Source organism: Myxine glutinosa, chromosome 8 (assembly GCF_964187855.1).
Source record: "Myxine glutinosa chromosome 8, kmMyxGlut1.1, whole genome shotgun sequence".
Lineage (NCBI taxonomy): Eukaryota > Metazoa > Chordata > Myxini > Myxiniformes > Myxinidae > Myxine > Myxine glutinosa.
In genome coordinates this window covers 148,702,063-148,717,275 of record NC_136268.1, presented here as the reverse complement: position 1 = coordinate 148,717,275, position 15,213 = coordinate 148,702,063, and the positions used below count along the sequence as shown (strand labels likewise).

General features: G+C 45.2%; 1 protein-coding gene across 7 annotated transcripts in view; it reads right to left on the bottom strand.

Annotated features, from left to right (window-relative positions):
• Positions 1–2,495: 2,495 nt before the first annotated feature.
• The window catches only part of LIN54 (lin-54 DREAM MuvB core complex component), a 177,789-nt gene continuing 165,071 nt past the window's right edge, over positions 2,496–15,213 (bottom strand). For 4 of the 7 annotated variants that reach the window (XM_078783825.1, XM_078783830.1, XM_078783827.1 and 1 more), the window contains 2 exons: positions 5,917–6,085; positions 2,496–3,816 (listed from right to left, as the gene is read on the bottom strand). In XM_078783825.1, coding sequence (XP_078639951.1) covers positions 3,751–3,816; positions 5,917–6,085 — 235 coding nt within the window. In that variant the 3' untranslated portion in view covers positions 2,496–3,750. Of the gene's footprint in view, positions 3,817–4,067; positions 4,358–5,909; positions 6,086–15,213 lie in introns of all 7 variants that reach the window. The other 3 variants (XM_078783826.1, XM_078783828.1, XM_078783829.1) reach the window with 3 other exon arrangements.

The window sequence follows — 15,213 nt, the reverse complement described above, 5'->3', positions numbered from 1 at the left end:
ACCCACAACTTCCAAGTGAAAAACAAATTATACAAATTTCAGAAAATTTATTAAAAATACAAAAGTAGATTATCTTGGTTGGATAAGTGTCCACCCCCCTGAGCTAATACTTGGTGGAAGCACCTTTGACAGCAATTACAGATGTGTCTGTTGGGATAGGGCTCTACCAACTTTGCACACCTTGATTGGGCAATATTTTCCCATTCTTCTGTACAAAACTGTTCAAGCTCAGTCAAGTTATGTGGGGAGCGTTGACGGACAGCCATCTTCAAGTCAGGCCATAGATTTTACATTGGATTTAGGTCAGGGCTCTGACTGGGCCACTCAAGGACATTTATGTTTTTGTTCCTTAGCCATTCCAGTGTAGCTTTGGCTGTGTGCTTCGGGTCGTTATCATTCTGAAAGGTGAACTTCCGTCCCAATTACAGCTTTCTTGCAGAGGACAGCAGGTTTTCCTCAAGGATATTTCTATATATTTCTCCAACCATCTTCCCTTCTATCCTGACAAGTGCCCAGATCCCTGCTGATGATAAACATCCCCATAACATGATGCTGCCACCACCATGCTTCACAGTAAGGATAGTGTTCTCTGGGTGATGTTGATTAAATTGATTCTGCCTCGGAAAACTTTGACAAAAGCCCACTCTCTGTCTGTCTCTCAACTGCACCGGATTTCCTGTCATGTCTGTGGATATCCTATCGATACTCTCAGCCCTGATATGACAATTCATGTGCCAAGGCAGTTGCTTTCTCAACATGGAAGATGAACCTGACTGCAGATAACTTTAGCTAACTATGTAAGGTTCACCTGTGTGTCCTTCCTTGGGTAAGTCAGAAATAATTATTTGTTGATCTCCATGCTGAACTCTCGCCAAGTGCTCTCTCTCCTCAAAGTCTGTCTATGCTAAGCAATCCTCCAACCCCAGACTCACATCAAATGACCTGCAGTGCCCTCTGTAGGTCAGGACAGGAATTTGGCCAGGTTGCCGGCGCCTACTCTTTGCTCGCCTATAGCTTAGAGAGCTCGTTTACTCTTCGAGAAGGACATCCACCAACTAATGGGCCAGCAGATGGGATGCCAGTTGAAGTTTATACCTGGGTCGGGATTCAAACCCAGATTAGACAGTTTAGAAGCGAGTATGCATACCTCTTGGCCATCCTACCAGCCCATCATTGTTACAGATCATTGGCATTCTCATTTCCAACTCTGATCTCCGGTCATCAATTTGGATTCCACTCACTTTGTGGTTTCTCACTAGGATTCCGTCTCGTGATCTTTCGCTCGAGGCACGAATCCCACAATAAACTACTTTCAGTCCCATCTTATTTTTGTTCTACATTAGTGACCTCAGTTAAGTCTGGTGTTGGGCTAGCGGCTAGGGTGCCAGCTTAGGATCCAAAGATCCTGGGTTCGAATCCCGGTCGATCGCTGAATTAATGCCAGGGGGGTTGACTCAGCCTGTCATCCTTCCGAGGTCGGCAAATTGAGTACCAGTTCACTGGTAATTCCCTGTGTGTCGTAAAAAGGCGACAAACAGGGTTGGCGGCAGGAAGGGCATCCGGCCGTAAAACATTGCTTCAAAAAGGGGACCAAAAAACAACAACCACGGTCCCCGAAAAAGGCCAACCCCCGCCTTGCGGGGAAAAATGGCCTCTAAACGGTGGTTTTATTAGTGACCTCAGTTCCCTTTGGAAGTCTCCTGTCACATTTTATGAATGACTCCACCTTTCGCAGAACAGTACACCACACACCTGAGAGTCAGACTATAGTGGCCTTCAATTATTATGTATATTTGGGAAAAAAAGAAAAGGTCTGTTTAGATACTTGGGATAATATTCAACGCAGGAAACACTTTATCTGTCCTTTCACAAAGATCAGCTTTTGACCCTCATAGTATACTTATCTGGCCAACCTCAGGCAGAGGTACAGTCTCTGGGAACTCCTACGCCTCACAATCCGTCACAACCTGCCTTTGGTGGACCAGATCTCTAAAGTAGCCTCTACAAATTGCCCGACGCCTCAGCATTTTCATTTTGAGCCAGACAGAGATGAGTACATTCTGAGCCGCTCAGAACTCATTACAGTGTCCAAGACCTTTGTCCGAGGTATGATGGGGGTATGGATCCACAATCTGCGCTGGTACAACCACTTTCCATTTTGCTCCCATGGAGACAATCAAGTCCAAGGTACTCCATTTTAATGGCATCCCTCGGCAGGAGGCCAAGTCTCAAGGTCACACACAGGTCACACACATTCCTGTCCAGGTCACACACATTCTTCCAGAAAACCACACCGGGCACCCTCCCCATTTCTAAGCTAACGCCCACCTTCCTCCCTTTATTATTTCGTCTGGAGAGCAATGAGGAAGGGAGGTGACAGGGTAGCAGAGATGAAGGAAGCCCTTAAAGCTCAACGAAAACCACCATGCTTACATGATGACGACGACGATGATGATGATGATGACAAAGTATTTCACAGGAAGAAAAAGACAGGGTCTGTTTTCAATAACAAATTTAATCACAACACAATACAAAATGGCACAAAAAGATCGCTCTGATGGAACTGGGGTTAACAGACGCACAGTGTTTAGAAGATAAAAAGGTGCAAATGTTTTTTCTTTTTTAAGGACAGTGAGAAAAATTAAGGAAAACTATTGCTTTGCATGAAATGAGATAGGGGTAGTAGAAGTGGAAAAAGACATCAGGAGGGAGAGAGAGAGAGAGAGAGAGAGAGAGAGAGAAGAGAGAGAGAGAGAGAGAGGGAGAGGGAGAGGGAGAGGGAGAGGGAGAGGGAGAGGGAGAGGGAGAGGGAGAGCAAAGTACGACAGAGCGATCAGTGCCCAAACCGGTGCTGCTTAGCAGCATAATTAAAACACAAAACTTTGGAAGGATTGACTACATGGGAGTTATATGTACAAAGATTTCTTCTAAAAAGTGCACTGCCGAAGGCCCATAAAACAAGGAACAGCAAAAGTGAATAAATGTTATGTTTACAACCTCCAGAAGCATAACTTATCTCGATAAAAGCTTTGTTGTAGCCCAAGAAACAAATTCTAAAAATCAATGTCCCATTCAAGAATCCAAAAAGATTTTAGAGTACTAAATTGTTTTTTCCCCTTTTTATACAAAATAAACAACCAGGATAAAGGAGAGATAAATTTAAACAAACTGGGAAATTGAACATTATGCAACGCAGCACAACTGAAGGGTTCCTGCCAGTATCAAAAGTGGTGGATTAGGTCATTGAAGCCCTGCTTGATGGATGACGACGGCGAAACTGGAAGGGGCTGATGGGACTCGGAGGAGTCGATTGCAAAAAAGAGAACGGCGACGCATATTAAAGTGAACTCGGCTCAGGAATAGCTGACGGTTCAATAATGAGAGAACGTTCAGCCCTGAAGATTAAAAATAATAATAATAATAATAATCAATTAAGCATTTAAGAGGTGGAGGAAATATTACTCTGCCAAATGAGATTCTCAGCAAAGATGCAACGCAGCATCTTCACAGAATGGCTGCGTAATGAACACCGATTTGTCCAAGCCGATGCCGCGTCCCGCCAAACAACGGTAGAAATGGAAACATCCACCGGCAAGTTGCACGAAGGCAGTCGATCTGAAAGTTCAGCGACGCGAAGGCCGTGCACTGGATGCCAATTCACACAGGCCGGAACCGGCATGGCTGGTTGAAGGCTGGGCTCTGCAACCCCGAGCGATCCTCGTCGTCGGATCTGAATGTAGGCCTGCCTCTTCATTTCCTCTTTCCCTTTCTGTCTCTTGCTGAGGTGGTCCTTTTGCAATCAAGCTCACCTTTTACCTGGAAGTACAATATTAGATAATGATGATCATCGACATCGATGCACCCCAAGTTTCTGGGAAACAAGACAACTCGGACATTTATATTTCTAGTAAAATTGAAAGCACAATTTAGTTAAACGCGTACTGAGAAAGTCACAGCAAGTTAAATTATTTTCTGAAAGCCAAGACCACAGCTAAATAAATAGGTGGCGGGTAGTGATCAATTAGTGCAATGGGCTGACAGAGAGGCCTAGAGGTACACACACTCACCTCGAAGCTGTCTAGCCTGGTTGTGAATTTGGGCGCTTTTAATCCCAGTGTTTCGCAGGCAGGGCGATTCATCAATGTGTGTGCCGTCCCTCGAACGGACGTTAAACGGGCGTCCCGTCTGCCAGCATTCGTTGCTGGACGTTAAATATCCCATTGTGTCCTTGACGAAGAGTAGGCGAGCTATCGACGGCACTCTGAACAAATTCCAAATTCCTGCCTTAACCAGCAGAGGGAATTGCATCAGCGGCACGGCCCGCCCTCGGCCAATGACGCTACCCCACAGCCTTGTGCTGCATACGAACGAGGAAGAATTAGTGCAATCACAGATGCTCAATGGAAAATATCGCAGTGAGGGGAATTACCATATATGCAATTAATAAAATGTTTTAAAATTAATTACATAATTAATACAATTAATAAATTAATTAAAAAATTAAGAGTATTCCAAACTTTTAGGAAAAGTGATTTAAAAAAAAATGCAAATAGGACCAAATTGATTGGATTTAGCAGTATTACGGCGAAGGCGTAGGACAAAAGAGACATCACTAGCATAATGTCGATGAGAGCCAAAATAAAGCGCAGAAGGGATGAATGGTTCTCCGCTGGAAAAATAAAGTAATTTGATTTTTCGGGAAGCCGCTGAGCTCTGGAAGTGGCCCAGTTGCGATTCCTACAAGGTCCCCATACCGTGCAAGTTATCCCGAATCGGTAGAACATACAAGTCTGTATTTTTGGTTGCCGTATTTACCCCCATTTTCTTCAACAAAATCAAACTATCAATCATACTTCTGGTATGTTGTTCTCGATCCCATGAGAAAGCCAAAGTTTGAATGATCCGGCTGTGGGTCTCTGATTGCAAGTTACTGCTACAAGTGTAAGTTAATTTGTCCTTCATCCCTGAAAAATCTCTGTCTCGCCCTATCCTTCCAGAATGGTTGTCAAACAAAACCCACCTGTCTACATCCTTGGTCATTCACTGAAAGAGGTTCAGTCTCTTGAACTTCTTGGCCTCACCATCAGCATAGACTTTTCCTAGGCCAACCACATAACAAAACTGGCCTCCAAAGCCTGCCACAGACTGGGCATCATCCACCAATCCATGCCTTTCCATGGAAAAATTAGAACTACACACAGTCTTCAAGGCCTTTGTCTGTAGCTCAATGGAGTACTGCTTTCTGCTAAGGGCTGGTACTCCAGCATCACATATTTTTCTCTGGGATTCGCTGGAATCTAAAGCTCTCAACAAAATTATTGGAATCGTCCATGATGAGGCCGAAGCACAAGGCCTGTTCTCACAGTGCAGGCAGGTTGATGGTCTCTCTGTTTTCTAACGTCTATTCTCTAATATTGCTCCCTCTGCGCTCTCTGTCCTCCGACGCTCCACAGCAACTCCGGATGCACTTGTTCTTCCATTCATTCCTACTTGTTAAACTTCCAAAATCTAGGCTGAATGCAAACGTCAACTCTTTTTTTCCTCACTTCTCCCATCTATGGAACCACATTCCAGAGGCTGTTCTGTCTCACTCTTCCCTCTAGAGCTTCAAGCAAGCATTACACCACAATATCTTGTCATCCAAATTCTGACCCCGGATCTAACCTCCATTAGCCTATCCTAACCCAATCATCTTACTTCCTTGTTTCAGTGTTTCCGCCCTTTCCTTGTGCCCAATTCATTCATTTCTGCTCTCCCATGAGCCTCGCTCCTGTAATGAAAGAAAGATTTGACTCGAACCTTTTCGATTATACCATCATAACTTGCTTGCTGATGACTCGGTCAAAGGCAAAATCAAAATAGTTCCCCAAAAATGAAGTGCAGCACAATAAGTTGTCTTAGCGACAAACCTCGAACCTTGCCTGCAGCTTGGATAATATGCAAGAGGCAGCGCTGAAACTCTTCCAGCACAAGACGCTCCGAAGCTTCAGGAGGCAAGCCACGGCGTTCTGCATCTTCCGCCTGGGCCATGAGGCACCCACATGTCGCTTCTGCCACTTCACGAGTGACAAAGCTAAATGGAAGCCTGCGTACCACAAAATATTGTTGCTCCAGGAATGAAAACACAGCAAATGCAAAGTAATTGGAAAGAAATGAAAAAAACAAGTCGACGCATGATGATCGCATTGTTTTTTTTTCAGGTTTGATCTCATATAAGTGAAGGCAATTACACTATGCAAGATAATCAATCCTCACTCTAACCCTAAAAAATGATCAAGTATTGACTTGGACTCCAAATGAAGAAACGACTCAGCTGACGTTTGTTTGTACAATGGAGTCATGTTTTGTCGAAGGCACAATAACACACAGCTTGGTAAGCCGAACGTCAGTGCCTCTGGCCAATTAAATGGAATACGATAACAACAGGTTTGTGCACTTGGCTTAAGTGTGGGTACTCAGCCGAAGGGTACCCAACTGGATTTTTGCTTCAAACATTAAAACATGTATCCAGATGAATATGATTGGGCTGTGTTGTCCAAGATGTAACTCTGTCCATCTGGCTACGTTTAGCAACGCATTGTTCTGCATGAGCACTTCCTGTTATCTAAAGGAAACACCAGTGCTTTCTTCACATGGAATATTTAGTTCCTTCTACTTTAAAACACAACATCACAAGGACAAAGATAACACATCTTGGGACGAAGTTAACAACGACACAGCTCTTTTTTTTTTAATTTAAACCTAGGGTTGAGGCTCGTGAAGGAGCTAGAACACATAACGGACCAGGACATAACAGAACAGAAAGAACAGCAGGAAGAGGGCTGGGGGAACACAACAGCATGGTGGAGGGACAAAATCGAAGGAGATCTGGAGAAATAAAATAAGACACTGGGAAGAACGAGAGTAAATGGAGGGAGAGGACAAACTGGAAACACGTGTAAAATCTCAATCACAGAAGTGGAAGGGACAACTGGGAAGAAGCAGAAATGAAACTAGAACGACCCTCAGTAGAGCGCACACCTCCTCCAGGCTGAACAGTTTATGTTTTGTATCCCACTGATAGGCCCGATCTAGTTTCGGACCTGAACCCAAATCTAATCGGCTTATTCTTGTCACCGAACCAACTCGTCCACCAAGTTTAGTCATAACTCATCTATAACTTTTTTAAATATCATGTCATATATCGCTTTTCACCCGATCTCTCTATGGTGAAGAATCACTTTTGAGGAGAATAAGGAATGGAGAATAATGTTGCTGTGTTCCTGGTCAGCATATCCTGAGACGAGGAGAATAATGTTGCTGTGTTCCTAGTTAAGGTGGGTTTTCACGGGACACGCGATCGGTTCGCGAAGGATGCGAATGTCGAAAAAATGGCAAATCCAACATTCGTATTTTAGGCTCCAAAAGTTCGCCAAACATGCGCGGGGGTTCGGAAGTGTCGTCAATTGTTCGCAGGAGTCGTTTTTTGTTCGGCGGGTATTTCAAAAATGTTTTCAAACAAATAAATTTCAAAAATGTTTGAAATACCCGCCGAACAAAAAACGACTCCTGCGAACAATTGACGACGCTTCCGAACCCCCGCGCATGTTTGGCGAACTTTTGGAGCCTAAAATACGAATGTTGGATTTGCCATTTTTTCGACATTCGCATCCTTCGCGAGTCCCATGAAAACCCACCTTTAGCATATTGTTATGGCTTTGTCACATCCGTCTTTGTGGTTTTCATCCACTGGAAGCATTTTTAGTTCCATGTACTATTATTGTTATAGCTTGAGTGAAATTGAGATAACTGTCTTCAAAAGTAAAAATTAGTGTTTCAAAAGAAAAACGAAATGGATTGGGGGAAACCGGAAGAAGAAGAAGAAGAGGAGGCTGAAGCGGGTCAAGTGAGATCGGGAAAGAAAGGCCGATCTGCTTCGAGGTGTCGAGCGGACGCTGGTGGACGTTGGTCACGAGCGAATATTGGTTTCCCCGGGAAAGGGATTCCTGTGACAGTGTCGTTATCGCTGTGGCAGATAAACCTGCGTGACGGGTTTTGCGGTTGGTTCCGAAAGTGAATCATCGCGGGAGAGCCGGTATGCCTCCATTACGGGCCCGTCCGCCATTTCGCCTCGCACCAGCCATTTCACCACGCACCAACCGTTAGCCTGGTTCTCGTGTGTGTCGTGGATTTCGATTGGGAATTCGCGGTTCTCCGCTTGGGAGCCGCTGATCGTTCATGTCAGCGTCATTGTCTGGTGAACCGAAGGTGTGAATTCCCAGTCGCCTTTTGGGTGAACTTTTGCCTGACCGACGTCGGCCTGACACCCCACCAAGCGGCTCTTTGGCAGCGTCGAATGTCAGCCGTCCTGGGTTCAGGTCTCAGTACGACCTGTTTTCTTGTGATCACTGGAGCGTGGATCGCCTTTGGCCTGGTGTCGTGACAGTGACTTTGGGGGCGTTACAGTTCGCTCACGTGGAGTACCGCGAGTTATTGAGTTAAGAAACTGGTGGTACCATCATAGGAATTATATGGTATTTGTTGTGCAATTGAAGTTATATTGTACTTGTGTAAGTTGTTATTATTGTGTGATATTAATACAATACTGGTTTTGGTACCGATTGATTGGTGTGGTTTCACCATTGGTCATTGGCACACATAATTGCACATCTTTCTGCCGTGACTCCTTTCGGGGCTGGGAGGTACACCGTGGCCGGGGTTTGTGGAGGAGCACGTAACAATATCCTGAGACGAGGAGAATAATGTTGCTCTATTCCTGGTCAGCATGATCTGAGACGAGGAGAAGAGTGTTGTTGCTCTATTCCGAGGCAGCATGTTCTGAGACGAGGAGAATAGTGTTGCTGCGTTCCTGGTCAGCATGTTCTGAGACGAGGAGAATAATGTTGCTGTGTTCCTGGTCAGCATGTTCTGAGGCGAGTAGATTAATGTTGCTCTATTCCTGGTCAGCATATTCTGAGACAAAGAGAATAGTGTTGCTCTATTCCTAGTTAGCATATTCTGAGATGAAGAGAATAATGTTGCTGTGTTCCTGGTCAGCATGTTCTGAGGCGAGTCGAATAATGTTGCTCTAATCCTGGGCAGCATATGCTGAGACGAGGAGAATATTGTTGCTCTATTCCTAGTTAGCATGTTCTGAGATAAGGAGAATAATGTTCCGATATCCCTGGTTAGCATAACCTGAGACGAGGAGAATAATGTTCCTATATGCCGAGTCAGCATGTTCTGAGACGAGGAGCAGTGTGTTGCTGTGTTCCTGGTTAGCATGTTATGAGACGAGGATAATAATGTTGCTGTGCTCCTGGTCAGCATGTTCTGACACGAGGAGAATAATGTTCCTATATTCCGAGTCAGCATGTTCTGAGACGAGGAGAATAATGTTCCTATATTCCGAGTCAGCATGTTCTGAGACGAGGAGAAGTGTGTTGCTGTGTTCCTGGTTAGCATGTTCTGAGATGAGGAGAAGTGTGTTGCTGTGTTCCTGGTCAGCATGTTCTGAGACGAGGAGAAGTGTGTTGCTCTATTACTGGTCAGCATGTGCTGAGACGAGGAGAATGGTGTTGCTCTATTCCAAGTCAGCATGTTCTGAGATGAAGAGAATAATGTTCCTATATTCCTAGTCAGCATGTTCTGAGACGAGGAGAATCGTGTTGCTCTATTCCTAGTCAGCATGTTCTGAGACGAGGAGAATAATGTTGCTGTGTTCCTGGTCAGCATGTTCTGAGACGAGGAGAAGTGTGTTGCTGTGTTCCTGGTTGGCATGTTCTGAGATGAGGAGAATAGTGTTGCTGTGTTCCTCGTTGGCATGTTCTGAGATGAGGAGAATAGTGTTGCTGTGTTCCTGGTTGGCATGTTCTGAGATGAGGAGAATAGTGTTGCTGTGTTCCTGGTTAGCATGTTCTGAGACGAGGAGAATAGTGTTGCTCTCTTCCTGGTTAGCATGTTCTGAGACGAGGAGAATAGTGTTGCTCTCTTCCTGGTCAGCATGTTCTGAGACGAGGAGAATAGTGTTGCTCTCTTCCTGGTCAGCATGTTCTGAGATGAGGAGAATAGTGTTGCTGTGTTCCTGGTTGGCATGTTCTGAGATGAGGAGAATAGTGTTGCTGTGTTCCTGGTTAGCATGTTCTGAGACGAGGAGAATGGTGTTGCTCTATTCCTGGTTAGCATGTTCTGAGACGAGGAGAATCGTGTTGCTCTATTCCTGGTTAGCCTGTTCTGAGATGAGGAGAATCGTGTTGCTGTGTTCCTGGTTAGCATGTTCTGAGACGAGGAGAATAGTGTTGCTGTGTTCCTGGTTAGCATGTTCTGAGACGAGGAGAATAGTGTTGCTCTCTTCCTGGTTAGTATGTTCTGAGATGAGGAGAATAGTGTTGCTGTGTTCCTGGTTAGCATGTTCTGAGACAAGGAGAATAGTGTTGCTGTGTTCCTGGTTAGCATGTTCTGAGACGAGGAGAATAGTGTTGCTGTGTTCCTGGTTAGCATGTTCTGAGACGAGGAGAATAGTGTTGCTGTGTTCCTGGTTAGCATGTTCTGAGACGAGGAGAATAGTGTTGCTGTGTTCCTCGTCAGCATGTCATGAGACGAGGAGAATAATGTTCCTATATTCCTGGTCAGCATGTTCTGAGACGAGGAGAATAGTGTTGCTCTATTCCTGGTTAGCATGTTCTGAGACGAGGAGAATAGTGTTGCTCTATTCCTGGTTAGCATGTTCTGAGACGAGGAGAAGAGTGTTGCTGTGTTCCTGGTTATCATGTTCTGAGACGAGGAGAATCGTGTTGCTCTATTCCTGGTTATCATGTTCTGAGATGAGGAGAATCGTGTTGCTCAATTCCTGGTTGGCATGTTCTGAGACGAGGAGAATCGTGTTGCTCTATTCCTGGTTATCATGTTCTGAGATGAGGAGAATCGTGTTGCTCAATTCCTGGTTGGCATGTTCTGAGACGAGGAGAATCGTGTTGCTCTATTCAGGGTTAGCATGTTCTGTGACGAGGAGAATAGTGTTGCTGTGTTCCTGGTCGGCATATTCTGTGATGAGGAGAATCGTGTTGCTGTGTTCCTGGTCAGCATATTCTGTGACGAGGAGAATAGTGTTGCTCTATTCCTGGTCAGCATGTTCTGAGATGAGGAGAAGTGTGTTGCTCTATTCCTGGTTAGCATGTTCTGTGACGAGGAGAATAGTGTTGCTGTGTTCCTGGTTAGCATGTTCTGAGACGAGGAGAATAGTGTTGCTGTGTTCCTGGTTAGCATGTTCTGAGATGAGGAGAATAGTGTTGCTGTGTTCCTGGTTAGCATGTTCTGTGACGAGGAGAATAGTGTTGCTGTGTTCCTGGTTAGCATGTTCTGAGACGAGGAGAATAGTGTTGCTGTGTTCCTGGTTAGCATGTTCTGAGACGAGGAGAATCGTGTTGCTATATTCCTGGTCAGCATGTTCTGAGATGAGGAGAAGTGTGTTGCTCTATTCCTGGTTAGCATGTTCTGAGATGAGGAGAAGTGTGTTGCTCTATTCCTGGTTCGCATGTTCTGAGATGAGGAGAATAGTGTTGCTGTGTTCCTGATTAGCATGTTCTGAGATGAGGAGAAGTGTGTTGCTCTATTCCTGGTTAGCATGTTCTGAGACGAGGAGAATAGTGTTGCTGTGTTCCTGGTTAGCATGTTCTGAGACGAGGAGAATAGTGTTGCTGTGTTCCTGGTTGGCATATTCTGAGACGAGGAGAATAGTGTTGCTGTGTTCCTGGTTAGCATGTTCTGAGACGAGGAGAATAGTGTTGCTGTGTTCCTGGTTAGCATGTTCTGAGACGAGGAGAATAGTGTTGCTGTGTTCCTGGTTAGCATATGCTGAGACGAGGAGAATAGTGTTGCTGTGTTCCTGGTTAGCATGTTCTGAGATGAGGAGAATAGTGTTGCTGTGTTCCTGGTTAGCATATCCTGAGACGAGGAGAATAGTGTTGCTGTGTTCCTGGTTAGCATGTTCTGAGACGAGGAGAATAGTGTTGCTGTGTTCCTGGTTAGCATGTTCTGAGATGAGGAGAATAGTGTTGCTGTGTTCCTGGTTAGCATATTCTGAGACGAGGAGAATAGTGTTGCTGTGTTCCTGGTTAGCATGTTCTGAGACGAGGAGAATAGTGTTGCTGTGTTCCTGGTTAGCATAGTCTGAGACGAGGAGAATAGTGTTGCTGTGTTCCTGGCTAGCATGTTCTGAGACGAGGAGAATAGTGTTGCTGTGTTCCTGGTTAGCATGTTCTGAGATGAGGAGATTAGTGTTGCTGTGTTCCTGGTTAGCATGTTCTGAGACGAGGAGAATAGTGTTGCTCTCTTCCTGGTTAGCATGTTCTGAGATGAGGAGAATAGTGTTGCTGTGTTCCTGGTCAGCATGTTCTGAGACAAGGAGAATAGTGTTGCTGTGTTCCTGCTTAGCATGTTCTGAGACGAGGAGAATGGTGTTGCTCTCTTCCTGGTCAGCATGTTCTGAGATGAGGAGAATAGTGTTGCTGTGTTCCTGGTTAGCATGTTCTGAGACGAGGAGAATAGTGTTGCTCTCTTCCTGGTTAGCATGTTCTGAGATGAGGAGAATAGTGTTGCTGTGTTCCTGGTCAGCATGTTCTGAGACAAGGAGAATAGTGTTGCTGTGTTCCTGCTTAGCATGTTCTGAGACGAGGAGAATGGTGTTGCTCTATTCCTGGTTAGCATGTTCTGAGATGAGGAGAATAGTGTTGCTGTGTTCCTGGTTAGCATGTTCTGAGACAAGGAGAATAGTGTTGCTGTGTTCCTGCTTAGCATGTTCTGAGACGAGGAGAATGGTGTTGCTCTATTCCTGGTTAGCATGTTCTGAGATGAGGAGAATAATGTTGCTCTATTCCTGGTTAGCATGTTCAGAGACGAGGAGAATAATGTTGCTGTGTTCCTGGTTAGCATGTGCTGAGGCGAGGAGAATGGTGTTGCTGTGTTCCTGGTTGCATGTTCTGAGACGAGGAGAATAGTGTTGCTCTCTTCCTGGTCAGCATGTTCTGAGAGGAGGAGAATAGTGTTGCTCTATTCCTGGTTAGCATGTTCTGAGATGAGGAGAATAGTGTTGCTGTGTTCATGGTTGGCATGTTCTGAGACGAGGAGAATAGTGTTGCTCTCTTCCTGGTCAGCATGTTCTGAGAGGAGGAGAATAGTGTTGCTCTCTTCCTGGTTAGCATGTTCTGAGATGAGGAGAATAGTGTTGCTGTGTTCCTGGTTGGCATGTTCTGAGATGAGGAGAATAGTGTTGCTGTGTTCCTGGTTGGCATGTTCTGAGATGAGGAGAATAGTGTTGCTGTGTTCCTGGTTGGCATGTTCTGAGATGAGGAGAATAGTGTTGCTGTGTTCCTGGTTAGCATGTTCTGAGATGAGGAGAATAGTGTTGCTCTCTTCCTGGTCAGCATGTTCTGAGATGAGGAGAATAGTGTTGCTCTATTCCTGGTTGGCATGTTCTGAGATGAGGAGAATAGTGTTGCTGTGTTCCTGGTTGGCATGTTCTGAGATGAGGAGAATAGTGTTGCTGTGTTCCTGGTTGGCATGTTCTGTGATGAGGAGAATAGTGTTGCTGTGTTCCTGGTTAGCATGTTCTGAGATGAGGAGAATAGTGTTGCTCTATTCCTGGTTGGCATGTTCTGAGATGAGGAGAATAGTGTTGCTGTGTTCCTGGTTGGCATGTTCTGAGATGAGGAGAATAGTGTTGCTGTGTTCCTGGTTGGCATGTTCTGTGATGAGGAGAATAGTGTTGCTGTGTTCCTGGTTAGCATGTTCTGAGATGAGGAGAATAGTGTTGCTCTATTCCTGGTTGGCATGTTCTGAGATGAGGAGAATAGTGTTGCTGTGTTCCTGGTTGGCATGTTCTGAGATGAGGAGAATAATGTTGCTCTATTCCTGGTTAGCATGTTCTGAGACAAGGAGAATAGTGTTGTTGTGTTCCTGGTTAGCATGTTCTGAGATGAGGAGAATCGTGTTGCTCTATTCCTGGTTAGCATGTTCTGAGACTAGGAGAATAGTGTTGTTGTGTTCCTGGTTAGCATGTTCTGAGATGAGGAGAATAGTGTTGCTGTGTTCCTGGTTAGCATGTTCTGTGACGAGGAGAATAGTGTTGCTGTGTTCCTGGTTAGCATGTTCTGAGACGAGGAGAATAGTGTTGCTGTGTTCCTGGTTAGCATGTTCTGAGACGAGGAGAATCGTGTTGCTATATTCCTGGTCAGCATGTTCTGAGATGAGGAGAAGTGTGTTGCTCTATTCCTGGTTAGCATGTTCTGAGATGAGGAGAAGTGTGTTGCTCTATTCCTGGTTCGCATGTTCTGAGATGAGGAGAATAGTGTTGCTGTGTTCCTGATTAGCATGTTCTGAGATGAGGAGAAGTGTGTTGCTCTATTCCTGGTTAGCATGTTCTGAGACGAGGAGAATAGTGTTGCTGTGTTCCTGGTTAGCATGTTCTGAGACGAGGAGAATAGTGTTGCTGTGTTCCTGGTTGGCATATTCTGAGACGAGGAGAATAGTGTTGCTGTGTTCCTGGTTAGCATGTTCTGAGACGAGGAGAATAGTGTTGCTGTGTTCCTGGTTAGCATGTTCTGAGACGAGGAGAATAGTGTTGCTGTGTTCCTGGTTAGCATATGCTGAGACGAGGAGAATAGTGTTGCTGTGTTCCTGGTTAGCATGTTCTGAGATGAGGAGAATAGTGTTGCTGTGTTCCTGGTTAGCATATCCTGAGACGAGGAGAATAGTGTTGCTGTGTTCCTGGTTAGCATGTTCTGAGACGAGGAGAATAGTGTTGCTGTGTTCCTGGTTAGCATGTTCTGAGATGAGGAGAATAGTGTTGCTGTGTTCCTGGTTAGCATATTCTGAGACGAGGAGAATAGTGTTGCTGTGTTCCTGGTTAGCATGTTCTGAGACGAGGAGAATAGTGTTGCTGTGTTCCTGGTTAGCATAGTCTGAGACGAGGAGAATAGTGTTGCTGTGTTCCTGGCTAGCATGTTCTGAGACGAGGAGAATAGTGTTGCTGTGTTCCTGGTTAGCATGTTCTGAGATGAGGAGATTAGTGTTGCTGTGTTCCTGGTTAGCATGTTCTGAGACGAGGAGAATAGTGTTGCTCTCTTCCTGGTTAGCATGTTCTGAGATGAGGAGAATAGTGTTGCTGTGTTCCTGGTCAGCATGTTCTGAGACAAGGAGAATAGTGTTGCTGTGTTCCTGCTTAGCATGTTCTGAGAC